The sequence below is a fragment of the Lipomyces oligophaga genome, assembly GCF_038497815.1.
Source record: "Lipomyces oligophaga strain CBS 7107 unplaced genomic scaffold V1516scaffold_2, whole genome shotgun sequence".
NCBI classification, from domain to species: domain Eukaryota; kingdom Fungi; phylum Ascomycota; class Lipomycetes; order Lipomycetales; family Lipomycetaceae; genus Lipomyces; species [Lipomyces] oligophaga.
The window spans coordinates 481,143-499,145 of NW_027117786.1; the positions used below are offsets into that span (position 1 = coordinate 481,143).

An 18,003-nucleotide genomic window follows, 5' to 3' on the forward strand; every position below is an offset into this window, starting at 1 on the left:
GTATTGAAGTCGCCGCATGAGCGGATCTGGGATGCTCTTCGTATTGATATCGTTTATATTAGATGTTTCGATTTAAATTTCGACGGGGTTTCACGTTAAACATATTTGCTCGAAGACCTTTTACAAGCCAGATAACAATGTCACATTCACATCATTCAGGTTTTGATAGCGCTCCTCATGGACTTGATACGGTGTCTGCGCCATGGGTGGGCGAGTTCAAGCAGTTTCTGCCCAAAGATGACAAGGCAGCCACTCTGTTTTCCTTCTCCACAATTTCAGTGAAAGAAGTCGACGGACATGACGGAAATAAGAAAACTATTATAGCACCTCATGTGCGGACATGTGCGTTTCGAGGATTTGCGTTTGGCGAAAATTCAGGCATTCTCAAAGTAACTACGGACAAACGGATGGACAAATTTGAGCAGATCAGATCAGAAAAAACCAACGGAGTTTTTGAGGCATGCTTTTACTTTACAACTCCGGACAAAATAGTTCAGTATCGTCTATCAGGCCGATGCAAAATGGCCTACCAAGATGAAAATGGCGAAATTGTTTTTGACAACCCAGAAGACGGAACTGTTCAGCAGGCGACAGCAGAGATCGCGGATGCGTTTAAAGCTTCGTGGGAAAATTTATCGCCAGGCATGCAACTCTCGTTTGCAAAACCGCCTCCTGGCTCTGAGTTCACTGAGGAACATGCCGATCTGCTTGATGAAATCGAAAAACTCAGTGACAGCGTCAAACAGGGCGGAGAAATTCCCGAACAAGTTTCCAAGCAGGCTCTCCAAAATTTTGTTACAATGTTTTTGATGCCTGATCGAGTTGACTATGTAGATGTCCGCGGAGTCGGCCAAAGAATTGTTTTTGAACAGGATGGACCTTATATGTGGAGATTCAACCGAATTTGTCCTTAAATTTACCTCTAATTTACATTTCGAGAAGCCTTCATGACTTCTGATACTAAGTATAAACTTCCTGCAACAACAATCGGGTTGGAATGTTCGGCCGCTGTTTTAATAACTTTGGTGATTGAATCATCTCCTCTAAACACATTATCCACAATCTGAGATGCTGTAAAACATAGCTCGTCACGACTTTTTGGCTTGATCCACGGCATTTGTTCCACGTCGTCGAAGGTAGCAGCGTAAAAAACATCGCCTGGCTCAAGTAAAATGGGTAATATATCCTCTGGATTTCGATCGCCTGATAAAGCTATAATCCAAGTAATATGCTTGTTCAGCTGCCGTAAGTGAGTTGCTACAAACTTCTGTAATTCTCTTGCTGCTTGCTGATTATGTGCGCCATCCACCAGGATATGTGTCTTATTGTCAACAAAATTGACAAACTGCAGTCGGCCGGGCCACTGGACAGCCTCAATTCCGTCCTTAATGCTTCTCGCTGTGACAGAATCCAGAATATGAGAAACAGAATCTAAAGCTTTGATTGCCAATGCGAGATTTTGGTGCTGGTATTCTCCATGTAATGGAGTAGCTGATAGATTCACATCGCCATAGGAACGAGTCTCAACTTGAACTTTACGAGATATTGGATCTGTTTTAAACAGTTTGGGGTCGACAATAGTGAACTGAGATACATTTGTGTGTTTGGCGTAATCTGACAAAACCTGAACAACTTCTGGATCATTACTTCCATCAACAATGCAGGCTGAGTTTGTTCGCATGATTCCGGCCTTTTGAAGCGCAATATCCGCCAGACTATTGCCCAATATAGATTGATGATCGATACCGATCTTTGTAATCAAAGACGCTAAAACATGCTTATATGGGACATTGGTAGCATCCAAGGTGCCTCCTAGTCCAACTTCGATGACGCCTACATCAACCTGCTTTCGATAAAATACTTCCAACGCAGTCGCACTCAAGACTTCGAAATTAGAAGCACCAATTTGATTCTCCCCGTTTGCTCGCAAAACAGTCGAAAGCGCATCCTCGTAAAGTGGCTTACTAATTTCTCGGTTATTTAAAAATATCGAATCTCTAGGCTCAATTAAGTGCGGAGATGTAAATCTGCCTACGGATAGATTCGAACAAGCCAGTATCGACGATAAGTATGCACATGTCGAACCCTTTCCATTCGTTCCGCCAACGTGAAACACTTTTAACGACCGATTCGGCTTTCCAAGAACGTCAAGAAGTTTGTAAACTCTTTCCAGCCCGAGATTTATCGACATTTATTGGAACTGGTCGAAGGTCAGCAAACTATCGCAAATTCGGTCTTTCCAAAATCACGAAAACAATAGAAATGTCAGGGGATAGTCCGGCGCGGCTTAAATGGGAGAAAAGTTCTTTCGAAAGTCCCAAGGCTATAATGAAAATTCTTGTCTTCACAGGCTTTCTATCTCAAGGTCATGCAATTTATGCCAAGAGACTCCTTTAGATTTGACTTCAGATGGAATCGACAATACAGATGACTGATATGTCACTAGATGACCAGCTGTCCAGGATTCGGCAACACAAGTTGTCGAAACTTGCGAATCAGAAGCAAGTATGGCTATTCAGAAAGAATTGCAATGAGGGAACAGAATTAACCAAAATCATAGTTAGCTACAATATTAGAAGCAGTTGAAGTTACATTGAAAGACCAAAATACAAATTTATCGCCATCTGCATATATGGTTGCCTTGCTCTCGTTACTCGGTCAGGCATTTATGGATGATGAACTGAAGAACAACGAACTGGCGTCAGCTGTAGTATATCTACTGGATATAGTGATGCGACATGGTAGTCATCAAGTTCTTAATAGCCAGTTTATTACGATAATTAAATATCTTTCTCCGGCGTTGACACATTCTCAAGCTACTCCAGCCCTTGTCCGTTCGGCGATTGGATGTTTGGAGACTATGCTGATTGCTCAAGACTTTGCTGCCTGGAATCGCCCGGCTTCGGATCTTGGGCCCAGAAAAGCACTTGCTGCTATAATGGTTCTTGCAATGGACGAGCGTCCTAAGGTAAGAAAGCGTGCACAAGATGCGATAACCACGATTTTGAATTCCCCACCTCCGAGCCCAGCTGCTGGACATCCTGCTCTGAGCTCGGTGGCCGATATATCGCTAAGTTCGGTAGCAGAAAGTTTTGCTAAATTTAATGAACGGACTGGAGGTGGGAGAAAAGCTCACAAAAAGGAAAATCACTCTGTCGATAGTTCAGAGAAGCATGTCATTTATGCTCTTCAACTTGTCAAAGCGGTAGCATCGAACGAGAATGGCTGGCCATCCAGCAAAGTTGATAAATTGTGCGAGATTTTGTTTTCGATTTCCAAGTCGGCAGAAGAATACCTGATTACCGGTGTGATGGATGTATTCCAGACGATTTTCACTTCACTTGTCCAAGCCAGCCAACAAGACGATCAAGCGGGATATTTCTCGATCGACGCTGCGGTATTTTTAAAGATTGTTGATTCAATCATGGATCTCAGACCGGATTATACTGACCAGAATCTTGCACCCTCTTGGCTTGCTATCGTGGCGCAATGCTTTCAGACATATGCGGAGATCGATCCAGCAAAAGCGTTTGCAAAATGCCCAGCTTTGTTTGAGCTTCTAGCTGAATTTTTGAAGGCTGGATTACCAACCAACGTGATCACCTCAGCGTCGCAATGTATGATTGCAGTTGCCACGAGTTGTATTCCCGTGGAAATTCTTGTCGAGGATCCATTAACTCGATCAACCAAAAAGACGTTGGAGCAAATTTCTAAGCTTGCAAAATCGCTTCTTGGAGTAAAATATCAGACCTCATGGAAAGATATTTTTGGTTTTCTAGCCTCCCTGTTCGACGCGTTTGGATTTGTTGCTGATCCATATTTGATCGACATTTTGACTTCTGTTGGTGATCTTCGTGGTGCCTCGGAGTTCGAGGGTACAGAGCAAGCAGATGAAATCATCGCTGCTGGAATAAGAGCGGTTGGGCCTGAAAAGGTTCTTGAGATATTGCCATTGAATTTGGAGAAGCCAAGTCTGAAACAACCTGGTCGTGCGTATTTGCTTCCGCTATTACGAGACAACATTCGTAATGCTAATTTACGGCATTACATAAACGAGATGAAACCACTCGCAGAAAGTTTGGGAAATCGTGTAACCACTTTGGATAGCGAACAAAGTATGGAATCCAAAATTTATGAGACTTTAGTCGAACAGATCTGGTCACTTCTTCCTAGATATTGTGATCTACCACTTGATCTACGACAAGCGTTTACGCAAGATTTTGCAGAGTTTCTGGCCAATACATTATATCAGGACGTTGGTCAACGACAGGTGATTTGCAAATCACTGCGGATATTAGTCGAAAGTAACAAACTTTACGTTGCTGGAGAAATTGAAGGCTTGAACCCGTTTCTAGAAGCTAGACTAAGCAAAGAGGAAGCGATCAGGAATGTCGAATATTTGTCTTCGATGGCGTCCAAATTTTTGGCGGTATTGTTTAACGTGTTTAATCAAACTATGACCGAGCATCGAATTTATGTGTTGGATACGATTGACGCCTTTTTATCAATTACCCCGCAAAAGGTGAGTATTTTTAGGATTGATATATGAGGCAGAAAAATTAATTTTACTTAGGAAATGATTGTGACATTTCAGAAAGTCTATGGACTGCTGATGCCCTCGCTTGAAGCCCCTTATCGATCTTCTTCCGGAAATGGGAAGCGAGATATTCCACCAGTTAGTCATACGATGTTAGATCTCGTTCTTGCGATGGTTGCCTACCTCCCCAAATCAGCATACGCAGATCTAAGCAGGGTTTTCGTCATCACGATTAATCATGATGATCCTCAGATTCAGCGACGAGGATATCGAATCATTAGTCGGCTAGCTGAAAAAGAAAGTCTAGAAGGTAACGACGACGATGAAGGAGTTCAATATTTGATTGCAAATATGGAGGCGCTGGAAACTGAGATTACCAAAGTCTCCACCAAAGTGACGGCACCCTCACGAGGAGCAAGGCTGAATGCTTTGATTGACCTGGTGCGGATTTTACCTTCCAGTGATTTACATTTCATTCCTTCTATTCTTCCGGAGGCAGTTGTCTCTACCAAGGAAGTGAACGAGAAAACACGTGTTGCAGCCTACAATCTTTTGGTTGTCATGGGAGATAAGATGGCTGGGGGTGGCTCGGTTGCGATTTCGAAAGTTACCTCGATGGAACAGCCAGGCGCGAAAGACGTCGATGCTAGTATTGAAGAGTATTTCACAATGGTGTGCGCGGGTCTTGCGGGCGCAACTCCACATATGATCAGCGCGACTATAACAGCATTGAGTCGATTAATGTACCAGTATAAAGGTATTCTTCCTGATCCAGTTATTCAGGATGTTGTTGCGACGATTGATTTATTTTTGACGATGAAGAACCGCGAGATTGTAAAATCCGCGCTCGGGTTCGTGAAAGTCATGGTCACATCGCTGCCAATAGAGATTCTAGAGCCCAGACTGGGAACTTTGGTTCCAAATCTAATGGAATGGGCACATGAACATCATGCAAGATTTAAAGTGAAAGTTAAGCATTTATTAGAACGGCTGGTGAGAAGAGTCGGTTACGAAAAAATTGAGGCAGTGTTCCCAGAACAAGATCGCAAGCTGCTGACAAATATCCGGAAGAGCAAAGAACGTGCGGAACGGAAGCGGGATGCTGATGGTATGGATGTTGATGAGGACGAATCTGAGCCAGAGAGACCGAAGGAGAAATACGCGTCCGAGTTTGAAGCGGCAATCTATGGATCCAGTGATGATGATGATGAGGAAGATGATGATGACAACAATGGAGGGTATATTAATAAAGGAAAGCAGAGGTCTTCTGCGCAGTCAAAGAAAGAGACACAGAAAGAAACGTATATTCTTGAAGGAGGTGACGACGATGATCCTGTCGACTTACTTGATAACAAATCTCTAGCCCGTTTGTCGTCCGCAAAACCTATATCGACACGGCGAAAACAAGCGAGCAGTAAACTGAAATTCAGTGCTGCAAGTGGGAAATTACTTGTCGACGATGATGAGATCAATCGAAAGGCGATTGATCCTGACGAGGCTATGCTCCAGAGCTTAGCATCGAAAGCGGCCGAGGCAAATCCTGTGAATGCATACATCGACGCTGTTAAGAATGGGCCTGTACGCGGTCAACGAAACAAATTGAAGTTTAAGCGACGGCGAGATGACGACGATGATGATGACGACGGCCAGGACGATAATCATGATCGCCAATCTGGCGGCGGTGGTAATGTTGTAGTAAACGGGAAAAGAAAAATCAACGGTCAGAGAAAGAAGAACAAACGCCTGCCTAAGTTTTGATTTGGTCTCGTTGTCTTGTTATACTCTTTACATCCATTGTCCTTCTACATCTATTGAATAAATCTCTACAACAAATAAAAAATGTATACAGCATGGTTACACCCAAACGTCCATTAGCCAACGGCCGTACGTAGCGTCTAGGAATATGCTGCTAAACAACGACCTCTACAAACAAATAAATATGAAGAAAAATATTCTCCACAGTCATCATCTGCAGAGTAAAAATCGCTGCTCAGATCTTGATCTAGGGATTTTCGTTCGACTTGGGAACTCCGTCGCAGAGCTAATAAATAATCGGTCATAACAATTCCAATACAATAGTAAATAGAAAAAAAACCGACTCCACAAACGTCGAATACAGCGATTCCTATCTTCCGATCTTTAACCGACCGAAATTCCAGAATAGCTCGAACCCGTTCTGACTAGAAAATCAAAATAAATAGATGGTAGGGAGGAAAAGTTTTCGTACAAATATATAGGTTTGGGGGAAAGGGTTCTAAAATTGAAGTGGGAGCGATGAATACACAACACGGTACTTGAGAGCAGGTGGATGGAAAGAGAATGTCGACTATAATATTGATGATCGCGATTTTTTTAGTACAAAGAAATTAATTACGACGATATAGAATGGTCTCCCTAGATTATGGTGTGTAATAAAACCAGTAAGACCCTTTAAAACATGAAAAGAGAAAATTTAAAGATAGCATTTTTAATGAATCACAAAGCCGTAATTATAAAGATTCAACTCGACTTAGCCAGTTGATAATCATCATAGCCGTGGTCAATGAGACCTCCTGGCCATACATAGTACCATCGTATGATTCAGCCTGCAGAGTCAGATTGTAAAGATTAAGGGTATCGAAATTTCGATCATGCGCACGCTTAGTGAGCTCCGTAATAAAATGGTACAATGCATTATTTCCCTGCTCGATAATCGCTCCCGGAGGCTTCAAATGGCCCGCAGATGTCGGACCCAACCAGAGGAATGGCCGATGGTTGGGATTTGGCTCATGTTTTTCCACTGTCTGCAGAATTGTATCCATGACTTTCGTAGTCTTGTCCCAGTTGAAAGCATGAGACAGACCTTGCTGAAGAATGATGGGCACCGGCTTCGAAGTCTTGTGGTAGTTGGTTAAAAGCTCTTCAATCTCGTCCACAGTCTCAGCAGGAACAGGTTCTTGATTAATTGAAACATGAGCGTGGAACACACGGTTGCAAACGTACGGGGAGCCTTGCTTCATACTTTGATCTTTGGCCTCCAAGATCTCTGTAGAATCAACAATGAAATGCTCACTGATTCCAGAGGCACCAGATCCGCATTGGTTATTCGTGTACACAGCTTCACATCTGCAGCGCTTATGCAAGGGCTCGTTTAGCTCCCAGTCCTTTAAAGCACCCCAGACCAAGTTCTTTCGAAGAAGAGAATTGAATGCAGCGTAGATGTGAGTGGTCATTCGTGGTTCGCCGATGAAAATAACAGCGTCGAATCGATCCAAAATCATGCAGATATCCTCTGGATCAAACCAGCGATATTCACAGTCCAAAGGATGATAGGGCGAATCAAAACCAATGCGGCCGCCTCCAGACATAGCACGTAAGAGAGATTGCTTATTTGGACAGTATTCGCGAACCATATTGCCCTCACGATCAGTCATAGGATTGTATATCTTATTGGATTGCAACTTGCACTCCTCTGCACCATAGTAGTCAGCGAAATGATCCTTCACAATGAGCTTGAACCCGTCAGGGCCAACATCGGCATTGTCGATCTTGCGCAGCCGAGCAATCCGCGCAGCAGTCTGCGCCTGCTCGTTCGACATGCCGCCATCTTTGGGCGAAGAAGAAAATATAAAATGAAGGAGGGCCCAGCAAATCAAAGCAATGGCAGAGATGCGATAGACCGTGGACTGATTTCCAAAGGCGCTGAACGCAACGCCGCCGGCCGACTTGGCCATGCTCACCGGGAAGGGGATTGGAGATCTGCGAGAGGGAGACGGAGGAGACGCCGTGACGAAACACTCAGACGACGTTGTACAGCAGCACAACTGAACGAAACAATGCTGCTGCCAGAAAAACAAATCTGTCAAAATAGAAAGAAAAGAGGAAAGAATAGGAAGTATAGAAGAGCAGGAAATTGCAAGAAAGAATGAGACCCCCGAAACAGTAACAGCGGCGTGCTAACCGTGTGGTTCTTACTAGATTTTCGCTCTCGCGATTACTGTAGTCGTGCGGCGTCTAAAGCAGCAGCAGAAGCAGCAGCAGCGCGGCTGCAGCAACACCGACAATCAAAAGGGGAGTGGAGAGTAGAGGGTAGTAGTTTGGTAGTAAGAAAGCAATAAAAATCGAAATGTATCACTGCTGATTATCGGACTACGTGTGTAGAAAAAGCAGCGAGCTCAGAATGACGTGCCTAACAGTGAGACCAGTGCAAGATGGGAGCTGCCTGGACGAGCAAAACTGGTGGAGAGAACTGTTACAGATGAGGAAGACGACAAAAAGAGATCTGGAAAGAGGAGATAGTGCACACTTTGGCAGAAAATCAAATGCCACGAGAGCGATATGCATCTGAAGCAACAGCTGGCTCGTAGACAGAGTCATCGAGATGTGGAATACTGAGACGTCTAAGAACACCATTAATATGATTGTTTTGCAGTTGGACGGAAGCATTGTCTGCGAGCACCGTCATATCACAAGAGGGTCGCGACAGTATGTTCCCTCAAATGGCCTGCTGCTGGATGGCGTTCAGACCGCAAAGTTACGATACATTACACACTGCCGAGGATGCGGACGCCATTGCCATTTCGACGACTCCGTGGATGGTCCGCAAACCAGATTGAAAATAATTAAAAAGTCGACTAAACTAGTGAAACATGCATCATTAGATATGAGTTTAGGCAAAGTTTTAGCAGAGTTCGAGACTATTTCAAGAAGGAAACTCCTCGGTTTGGCCAGGGGCAAAAAAACGCAAGGTTTTCTTGTTCGCGAAAGAGACACCAATAGGGGAAAAACACACCTCAGCTCCTCCTATTCTAGCCTGAGTCCTGCTCAGACCTTGCCTTCTCGGATCATAACCAACGTCTACGTTTTCATAGAACTTGACAAATATCTTATCTTGCTTCATTAGTTCTATTAGTATAATGTAGAGATAGGAGGACCAATAGCACGGATCTGGCACCTTGCTGAGCTCATCCTGCTCTTACTGACCGTGGAGGGACGTAGCCGAAGGGACTCTAACAAGCCTGAACAGGCACGTCAAGGCACCGGACCTCGTGAAACCACTGGTCCACATCGGATCCTGCAGCTTGTGCTGCTAGTCCAAGTTTGCAACTCTGTAAACTTTCACTAAGTTTTACACAAAAAATGCGCATTGTACCTTATGCATTGTGCATTGTGCGCTGGATGTTGGACTCACAAACCTTACATACGTAGGCAAGTGGGACAAATACAGGAGTTTGTGTTGTTCGCGACCTGCACGTTAACTCCTGCTCTAATACTTCAATATTTCTATTTGTAAATCAGACAGCAATTGGTACCAATAATGTGCTTAGCATCAACGTGTTCGAACTGCTGTGAGTACGCTTTGCTATTGTGGCCTCTGTTTTGCTTCTGACAATCTGTTAGCAGGAAAGACGTGGTGGGGATGTGGCAAACATATTCCGCAGGTGTTGGATGGTGTTCCAGAGACACAATGGTATGATTTGCGTAGTTTTTACGAACTTCATTTGCTGTCGATGATTCATTCTGCCTACTGTACCTCAAATACATATATGCATGAAGATCGATAGAAAAGTGAGTAGCTAAGAAGGCTGACATCCTCGTTCTAGGTGCACTTGTGAGAAGCCGGAAGGAAGCAAATATCCACCCAAAGGCGACAAGCCCGGCTTTTGCGTTGTAATGTAGTTATTTTTTGATCTTTCCCCACATGTATCTCTACTCTTCTAATACATTTTGTACATAAACCTTGAACAATTCAATTTCCATTCGAACACCGTACTCTCGCTTCAATTCAGGATGCACATATTGGGAGGACCCTAATCAATCTTCCAAATCAACTATTGACGCCGCACGATTTCAAATAGGACGACGATAGAAATAAAGTCAAAGGATTAATATGTTCGGCAGCTGAAAGTTTGGAGAAATCAAGAGGGATGTGGGGACGCACACAGAGAACCATATTCTTTGTTAAGCACATTTTTACCCTACGGCCAAGTGCTGCGAGAATTTCGATAGCAAATCTAGGTAGGCGGACGATTCGAATCCCTCCGGAATATCTATTAGACGACTATTTCCCAAACTATCTACGTCAGAGCCCGGAAACTCTGGCCGCCAAAATCGAGGAATCAGATAAACACTTGAAGGACTGCAGATTATGTCCTCACGACTGTGGAGTCGACAGATATACAGACAGAGGGTATTGCGCAGTAGGAGCAGACCGAGTGCCAGTGTCGACCATTTCACCGCACTTTGGAGAAGAGCCCTGTCTGACCGGCACGAACGGAAGCGGCACCATATTTTTCTCCTCATGTAACCTGCGATGCGTTTTTTGCCAGAACTACGAGACAGCACACGTTCCGGACGCTGGAGAAATGCTAACCGCAGAGGAAATCGGAGAGTGGATGGTGAAGCTGCAGGACCTGGGCAATTGCCATAATATCAACCTTGTGACGCCCGAGCACGTCGTGCCGATAGTCGTCAAGGCGATAATCAAGGCACGAGATCTCGGACTGACGGTGCCGATAGTGTATAATACGTCTTCGTTCGATAGCGAGGCAAGCCTACGGCTAATGGACGGCCTAGTGGACATCTACCTGGCGGACTTCAAGGTCTGGGAGCCAGCCACCGCGAAACGCCTGTTGAAAAGCGAGCACTATCCCGAGGCGGCCAGGAACGCGCTCAAGGAAATGACCAAGCAGGTCGGCGTACTCAAGTTCACGGCCGACGGACTCGCAAAGCAGGGCGTACTGATCCGCCATCTCATCATGCCGACCTACGAGCAGGATTCGGCCTCGATAATGAAGTTCATAGCGGACGAGGTCGACAGGGACAGCTTTGTGCACGTGATGACCCAATACTACCCGTCCGGACACGTTGGGCGTCCACGAACGCGAGGCAGTGGCATTCGGTACAGCGAGCTCAATCGAGCTGTGACTGATGTGGAGGGAGCGAAGGTGATGCAGGCTGCCCGCGCAGCTGGTTTGTGGAGGTTTAATGACGCCAGCGAGTACGCCCTGTATGCCTGAGGACATACATACACCTGTTGTGGTAAAGAGGCAGGCGAGTGCGAAACAGCAAGACACAATAAATGAGCGCCGATTTCTTCTTGATGCCTGATGCTTGATGCTTGCTGCTTGCTGTGTATATGTCGTGGTGCAGCAGCATGCGCGCTCTGGACAGTTATCGGACTACGTCATACGCGACGAAGAATCAGACATCAGTGTAGATAGAACAAACAATATCACAATCCGCGCTGGATAAAATAAAATAAGTGATACGCCTGCAGGCGGGCGGGACAGGGTGCCCGCCCGCCGTCCGTAACCTTCCTCTTCGATAGCGTTAAAAGTAAAAAAGAGCCTTCCGCCGAAGACGTAGAAGATCACCAAAAAACGGTAATCGTCTAGAAACCAAATCGAAGCCTTTTTCTTGCCGTCATTTGTTTCGTCTCAGGGCTGATTTCCCTCACTTTTTGGGTTCGTTACATAATCAGGGTGTCGGTCCCAGCCACTTGCCACACGAGATGCCGCCTGAGGCCCGGGCCACAGCCGTGTTGACCGTTGCTCTGGCGACGCCGCTAGTCCCTAAACACGACCAAGTCGCTGGGCTGGCAGTACACGTCCCATGTGGATCATCATCATCTCTGCACCCGCCACAGATTCATCTGCCTCCACAGCCACATTGGCTGCGTCTTTGAAACCCTCAGGCCGAGACATTCATCTGCAAGCCGTCCCGACGAGATTATATGATGATTGCTGGTCCCCCGTTCCGACAGTCGTCACTCTTTCGGATTCTCTCCCTTCTTCTCCTATCACTCTCACGCTCTACCCTTCGTCACTCGCATCGATTTCGATTACGTTCGCGTATATATTGATATATAGATAGACAGATATATTTATATATATATATAATAACGAGCTCGCGCTGAAAATCGACTCCGTGTACTACGTGATCTAAGACTGCCTGTTCCTGATAGACCTTAGGTTACTGACGCAGGTCGTTTTGCTGCTCTTTGTTTTTGCGTTGTTTCGGTGAGCACGTATTGCATCCAGCTGCCGCGCTTGACGTTTCTCCCTCCTCAGACAGCGTCTAGACAGGTTTCTCTGCTTCTGCAGACTTATTTGTATCCCCTCTTCTATTTAACCGCTCGGCTCTGCCCATCTCCGCCGCCTTTCTGCGATCTGGCCGGCTACTTTCCTAGAGCACCCCTTTCATAATGGCCTCAGACTCTAGCACTGCGTCCTCTACCTCGTCCTTCGTATCCGCAGTTATCTACAATGGAGTAATCTGTGCAGTTTTTGTTCTGCTCTTTCTAATCTTCCGCCGGAAATTCATTAGACTCTACCAACCCAAGTCGTTCATCGAGACTATCCCAGACAAGTACGTGCTTCTTTTTTTCTCCGTCGTCTCCCTGCCCTAGTCAAACCCTGTTCGACCGGGGTCGACCAGGGTCAATTTCGGCCCCGACCGGAGCCTTTTTTGAGTTTCCGTTACTGACTTTTCTAGTTATCATACTGAGCCTCTTTCGAACAACTTTATTTTCTGGATTAAAGATCTTGTTTTCAAATCAGATGCCTATGTTCTCCGCCAATCTGGCCTCGACGGCTATTTCTTCCTCCGCTACTTGAAGTTGGTCATTTTCATCTGCTGTATCGGTATCGTTCTTCTTTATCCGATCTTACTTCCTGTTAATGCCACCGGAGGAGCTGGAAACACCGGTCTCGATATTCTCTCGTTTTCCAATATCGAGAACCAGAAGCGCTACTATGCTCACGTGTTTTTGATGTGGATTTACTTTGGTGTAATTCTCTTCATCATTTATCGCGAGTTTATCTATTTCATTTCGGTCCGTCAGGCTGTTCTCACCTCGCCTTACTATTGGTCGCGTATTTCTTTCCGAACCGTGCTTTTCCAGACCGTTCCGGAAAGTTATCTCAATGAGCGAACTATTCTCAGTCTTTTCCCTGAGGCCAAGAATGTTTGGATTAACCGAAGCGTTGCTGAACTTGAGAAGAAGGTTGCCGAGCGCGATAAACTTGCAATTCAGCTTGAGAACGCGGAAGTTTCTCTTCTCAAAACTGCCATGAAGAACAAGAAGAAGGCCGATAAGAAGAACCCTGAGCTTGCAGGAACTGCAGGCCCCATTTCTGATTATGTTCCAGACAAGAAGCGTCCTCACCGCAAGCTGAAATTCCTTATTGGTAAGAAAGTTGACACGATTGACTACAACCGCGCCAAGATCGGTGAGCTCAATACTGAGATTCGTGAGCTTCAAGACGAGGCTTTGACTGGCAAGCGCCTTAATTCTTGCTTCGTTGAATTCGCCACACCTGAAGCTGCATTCGATGCCTATCAGCTTGTTTCGCACCACGTACCTTTGCATATGGCTCCCCGGTTCCATGGTATTGCCCCGGAAACCATCATCTGGCCAAACATGCGTATTCTTTGGTGGGAGCGCCTAATCCGTGTCTTCGGTACTAATGCTTTCATCACTGTTCTTGTTATCTTCTGGGCCATTCCAGTCGCTGCTGTCGGTGCTATTTCGAATATCACCTATTTGACTGACAAAGTTCATTTCTTACGTTTCATTCTCAATTGTCCGAAAGTTTTGTATGGTCTTATCACCTCTCTATTACCAACAATTCTTCTTGCAGTGCTTATGATGCTCTTGCCTATCATTCTTCGATTGATGGCCAAGCTTTCGGGTGCTCCATCTACATCTGTTGTCGAGTACAAGGTTCAGAACTCGTATTTCGCATTCCAGGTAGTACAGGTGTTCTTGGTTACTACTATCACCTCATCTGCTGCTTCTGTCGTAACTCAGATTGTGAACGATCCGACTTCGGCGATGAGCTTGCTAGCGACGAATTTACCCAAGTCTTCTAACTTTTTCATTTCTTACATCATTCTTCAGGGTTTCTCTGTTGGAGGTGGTTTATTCCTCCAGATTGTTGCGTTGATCATTTCCAAGATTCTTCCCCGTATTCTTGATGGCACTCCGAGAAAGATGTTTACTCGTTATATCAAGTTGTCCAGTCTTGGCTGGGGTACTATTTATCCCGTTTACACTAATTTGGCTGTCATCTCGTTGACATATTCCATTATTTCTCCTCTCATTCTGGTGATCACTGCAGTCGCATTTTCCGTCTTGTACTTGGCTTTCTTGTACAATTTCTTGTACGTCTATCGACCTGAAATCGATATGACTGGTCTAGGATATCCTCGTGCGTTGTGGCAGACTTTTACCGGACTGTATCTTTCACTTGTTTGCTTGATTGGCTTATTTGCTGTTGGTAAGAACTGGGCTTGTATTGTTTTGACAGCTATTATGCTTGGATTCACAGTATTCTTCCACGTCACTTTGAAGAGTGCTGTGATTCCTTTGATTGATGCTATGCCCAAGAGCATCCAACTTGAACATGCCTTGCACGCAGGTCCTTCGGGTACTCCAGGATCTGGATCTGGACCTTCGCCTACGTTGACCGAAAAATCCACAAACAATGCGGATGACATTGAAGCTGCGGCGGCCTATGAACAGTCGCGTCTAAAGGCACGATATTCAAACGCGATCTGGAGGTTTTTGCGGCCAGACATTTATTCTTCCTATGTTGAAGTTCGCAACACTATGATTCCTGATTGGCCCGTTGCTGAATTTACAGTTGACGATGAGCGTGGAGCGTACGAGAATCCCTCAGTTGTGGCACAAGCGCCATTCCTTTGGATTCCTCGGGATCCTTATGGATGGTCTACTACGGAGGTTGAGAATACGGCTGGTATTATCGGAATTTCGGACGAAGGTTCGTTCTTTAATGAGAAGGGCAGTATTGAACGGCAAGGACTTCCGCCCTACTATGAGGAGGAGAAGCACTTGTAGTTTTAAATTGAGTTTTTTTTGTTGTTTTATTTACGGTTAAACTTTCCGTTCGAACGGCGGTTGCTTTTTTTTTCTCTTCCTACTTTTATTTTTTTTGCTTGTTTTCAAGAATTCTCGTTTTGAATCTTTGTTCTTTTAACATTTTCTAACGTTTTCTTTGTTTCGAGTTTTTGTTTCTCTTATTTTTTGTGAATGCCTTTGCAAGAATAAGATGAGTATAAACGTTAATTTGCCGATGATTGGTGAATGATGTTGTGTATATTATTTATATAGTACGAGAACTACGGGTTTGATTTCTTGACAGTAGCAATAATAATTGAATTTATTTATTAATTATATAATTCGTATGTATCTTAAATGAAGAGTACTGGAAAAAGGGAGCTGGTGAGCATAGATAGGGGATTGGGTTTAAGGTTCAGACCCTGCCAACGATCTTCGGAGTAAGTCTACTTTTGGATTGGTCCACAAGGATGAAGACGACTAGAATGGATTATGAGGTGTGACCTAATTTTACTGAGCATGACTTTACAATGGAGTAGATTCTTATCGGTTACTGCTGTTATTGCTGTTTATTTTACACAATCTTTCAGGGCTCTCTTGCAGGAGAAGGGTAAGGAAACACCGCACCAGTGGCTGTGGATTGGTATGTGACAGCGACGAGAGGGTCTGAGAGTCGATCTGGACTGGATTAAGCAAAATAAGATTGCAGGGATTCTGGACTGTGGAATGTAGATGTATCGGACATTATCCTGTCTACTCTAGTAGTGTAGTGGAGAGGCACAGTGTAGCAGGTACAATAAGGGTAAATGCAGCTGCAAAGCAGTTCAGGAGCAGTGCAAGAGGAACTAGCAATAACAACTAACAATAGAACAATAGTTGAACGGAATGTTATGGCTCTGTGATAGGAGACGCAACCACCCACCAATTATCTTTTTCATATCCACTGTCTAATATTATGCCGCCTGCGGTTCTCATATCCTCCACAAGCTCGTCCTGTCGGTAAAGGTGGTAGAATCTTTTTTCCACATTCTCCGAGTGCGAATCCGGATTGCCCTGTTTTCTGGTAACCCAAGGTACAAACAGATCTTGGTAGTCGGCAGCTGTCCAGCCACGACGACTCGTAGCTGTTTGTTCTAATGCCCAGGCCGATACGAACGCGGAACCACCTGGACGAACAACCCTGATGAGCTCTCTGAGTGCTTGTATTCGCCGCTGACGTGTGGCGAAATGGTGCACAACAGCTACCGAAATCGCGAAATCAAACCGCCCGGTCGGCGCTGGCATCTCGAGTCCGTCGCCAACACCAACATCACCATGCCGGATCTGATTGAGCCTCCACGCGTCGCGCGCACAGAAAACCAACTCTTGACTCCGGTCCATTCCAAGTAAATACACTGATTTCGATGCCGCGATATACTTCCCGTTCCCACATCCTATATCTAACCCTATCGAGCCGGGCTCTTGCCTCTCCAGATATCGCTCGACTACCGGCCAGCCTTTATACCGGGTTGACGAGAAGTGCGGAGCTATCCGATTATAGACCGCGTGTACATGCTCGTTTTCTAGTCGCTCCGCATCGACGAGTTGATCTGGATTTACAGGATCAGACCCTTTTGCTACCATTGTTGTAAATAAGTCATGCTGTTCCCGAAAGGTGTTGTAAATTGACATCTTGCGAACAAAAATGATCTAAAATTTTATCACCTATAGTCACGTGATTGCGCGTGTATGGACGCGTCAATGGAACATGGGGAACACGACAAAAGAACCATCATGAGTCGAGCTATTACTGCACGATAGCACGGCAATGGCAGATGTTTCGTTATTTGTCTCATCAGACGATACAGTTTCTGAGCGCAGAATATCCCCGCAATGGACAATCAGTTATCTTAAGTCACGTCTTGAACGAATTACCGGAATTCCGTCATCATCTCAAGAACTAAGTATTTATATTGCCGAGTCAGAGACACCTGTCCGACTTATAGCGCCTGTCGGCCGAACAGAAGATGACGTGATATTATCTGAATTTCAAGAAGCACTTGTGCCTTTGGCGAGACTCCATGTATCTGATACTAGACCTATATCAACGCGTCAAAATTTTGAAGACGTATCGCAAGTGGAGAAGTTCGAGTTGACGGACGCAGAATACGAGGCTAGGCCCGGTACCGTACGAGCCTACAAGAAGCTACATAAACTTGGGCGATTTGCTGAGAATAAGAATGATAATTCCTCTAATCAAATAAATTACCGGGATATCGTTTCGGAATCTGGAATTACTGTGGGAAGCAGATGTTTCGTCAACCATGACGATCGTCGAGGATCAGTTCGATATATCGGTCGGGTGCCCGAATTACCGTCTCTATCACCCTCAAGTCCTGGCTCAGATACAAATGATATATGGATCGGTATAGCGTTTGATGAGCCAGTTGGTAAAAACGATGGCTCAGTTCAAGGTAGACGATATTTCACCGCTAATCCAAAATTCGGCTCGTTCGTGAGACCAGATAAAATCACAGTCGGCAATTTCCCTCCTCTCGATGATTTTGATCTAGACGAGGACGACGAGGAAGAAATTTAAATTTTACAATATTAAATCTGCACTAATCTTATTCGTACACCAATA

The 18,003-nt window shown here is 45.1% G+C and overlaps 8 protein-coding genes across 8 annotated transcripts; 5 read left to right on the forward strand and 3 right to left on the reverse strand.

Moving 5' to 3' along the window:
- The first annotated feature begins 19 nt into the window (after positions 1–19).
- Positions 20–1,049, forward strand: V1516DRAFT_670438 (pyridoxamine 5'-phosphate oxidase-domain-containing protein). The gene has a single exon (XM_066921361.1). The coding sequence runs from the start codon at positions 63–65 to the stop codon at positions 912–914; it is 852 nt and encodes a 283-aa protein (XP_066778739.1). The 5' UTR covers positions 20–62; the 3' UTR covers positions 915–1,049.
- V1516DRAFT_162236 (Mur ligase) lies at positions 867–2,548 on the reverse strand. The gene has a single exon (XM_066918679.1). The coding sequence runs from the start codon at positions 2,189–2,191 to the stop codon at positions 923–925; it is 1,269 nt and encodes a 422-aa protein (XP_066778740.1). The 5' UTR covers positions 2,192–2,548; the 3' UTR covers positions 867–922.
- On the forward strand, positions 2,374–6,576 carry V1516DRAFT_670441 (NUC173 domain-containing protein). The gene is made up of 3 exons (XM_066921362.1): positions 2,374–2,505; positions 2,561–4,522; positions 4,574–6,576. Exons 1-3 carry the CDS (start codon positions 2,410–2,412, stop codon positions 6,293–6,295), a joined length of 3,780 nt encoding a protein of 1,259 aa, XP_066778741.1. The 5' UTR covers positions 2,374–2,409; the 3' UTR covers positions 6,296–6,576.
- Positions 6,577–6,722: 146 nt separating this feature from the next.
- V1516DRAFT_161265 (uncharacterized protein) lies at positions 6,723–8,574 on the reverse strand. Its single transcript, XM_066918678.1, has one exon. The coding sequence runs from the start codon at positions 8,248–8,250 to the stop codon at positions 7,027–7,029; it is 1,224 nt and encodes a 407-aa protein (XP_066778742.1). The 5' UTR covers positions 8,251–8,574; the 3' UTR covers positions 6,723–7,026.
- Positions 8,575–10,313: 1,739 nt separating this feature from the next.
- V1516DRAFT_670450 (uncharacterized protein) lies at positions 10,314–11,867 on the forward strand. The gene has a single exon (XM_066921363.1). The coding sequence runs from the start codon at positions 10,444–10,446 to the stop codon at positions 11,533–11,535; it is 1,092 nt and encodes a 363-aa protein (XP_066778743.1). The 5' UTR covers positions 10,314–10,443; the 3' UTR covers positions 11,536–11,867.
- Positions 11,868–12,298: 431 nt separating this feature from the next.
- V1516DRAFT_633522 (uncharacterized protein) lies at positions 12,299–15,718 on the forward strand. The gene is made up of 2 exons (XM_066919980.1): positions 12,299–12,886; positions 13,013–15,718. Exons 1-2 carry the CDS (start codon positions 12,723–12,725, stop codon positions 15,378–15,380), a joined length of 2,532 nt encoding a protein of 843 aa, XP_066778744.1. The 5' UTR covers positions 12,299–12,722; the 3' UTR covers positions 15,381–15,718.
- Positions 15,719–16,150: 432 nt separating this feature from the next.
- Positions 16,151–17,528, reverse strand: V1516DRAFT_162321 (S-adenosyl-L-methionine-dependent methyltransferase). Its single transcript, XM_066918680.1, has one exon. The coding sequence runs from the start codon at positions 17,049–17,051 to the stop codon at positions 16,269–16,271; it is 783 nt and encodes a 260-aa protein (XP_066778745.1). The 5' UTR covers positions 17,052–17,528; the 3' UTR covers positions 16,151–16,268.
- On the forward strand, positions 17,188–17,958 carry V1516DRAFT_621562 (CAP Gly-rich domain-containing protein; the record flags this gene model as incomplete). Its single annotated transcript, XM_066919531.1, has 1 exon — positions 17,188–17,958. The coding sequence occupies one exon, from the start codon at positions 17,188–17,190 to the stop codon at positions 17,956–17,958; it is 771 nt and encodes a 256-aa protein (XP_066778746.1).
- Positions 17,959–18,003: the final 45 nt, after the last annotated feature.

Excerpts from the sequence above, each read along its gene's own strand:
- V1516DRAFT_161265 (XM_066918678.1), bottom strand. The coding sequence starts at position 8,250 with ATGGCCAAGTCGGCCGGCGGCGTTGCGTTCAGCGCCTTTGGAAATCAG.
- V1516DRAFT_633522 (XM_066919980.1), top strand. The coding sequence starts at position 12,723 with ATGGCCTCAGACTCTAGCACTGCGTCCTCTACCTCGTCCTTCGTATCC. Across the intron at positions 12,887-13,012 it reads ATCGAGACTATCCCAGACAA|TTATCATACTGAGCCTCTTT; the intron begins GTACGTGCTTCT and ends TGACTTTTCTAG.
- V1516DRAFT_162236 (XM_066918679.1), bottom strand. The coding sequence starts at position 2,191 with ATGTCGATAAATCTCGGGCTGGAAAGAGTTTACAAACTTCTTGACGTT.
- V1516DRAFT_670438 (XM_066921361.1), top strand. The coding sequence starts at position 63 with ATGTTTCGATTTAAATTTCGACGGGGTTTCACGTTAAACATATTTGCT.
- V1516DRAFT_670441 (XM_066921362.1), top strand. The coding sequence starts at position 2,410 with ATGGAATCGACAATACAGATGACTGATATGTCACTAGATGACCAGCTG. Across the intron at positions 2,506-2,560 it reads AACTTGCGAATCAGAAGCAA|TTAGCTACAATATTAGAAGC; the intron begins GTATGGCTATTC and ends CCAAAATCATAG. Across the intron at positions 4,523-4,573 it reads TATCAATTACCCCGCAAAAG|GAAATGATTGTGACATTTCA; the intron begins GTGAGTATTTTT and ends AATTTTACTTAG.
- V1516DRAFT_670450 (XM_066921363.1), top strand. The coding sequence starts at position 10,444 with ATGTGGGGACGCACACAGAGAACCATATTCTTTGTTAAGCACATTTTT.
- V1516DRAFT_162321 (XM_066918680.1), bottom strand. The coding sequence starts at position 17,051 with ATGTCAATTTACAACACCTTTCGGGAACAGCATGACTTATTTACAACA.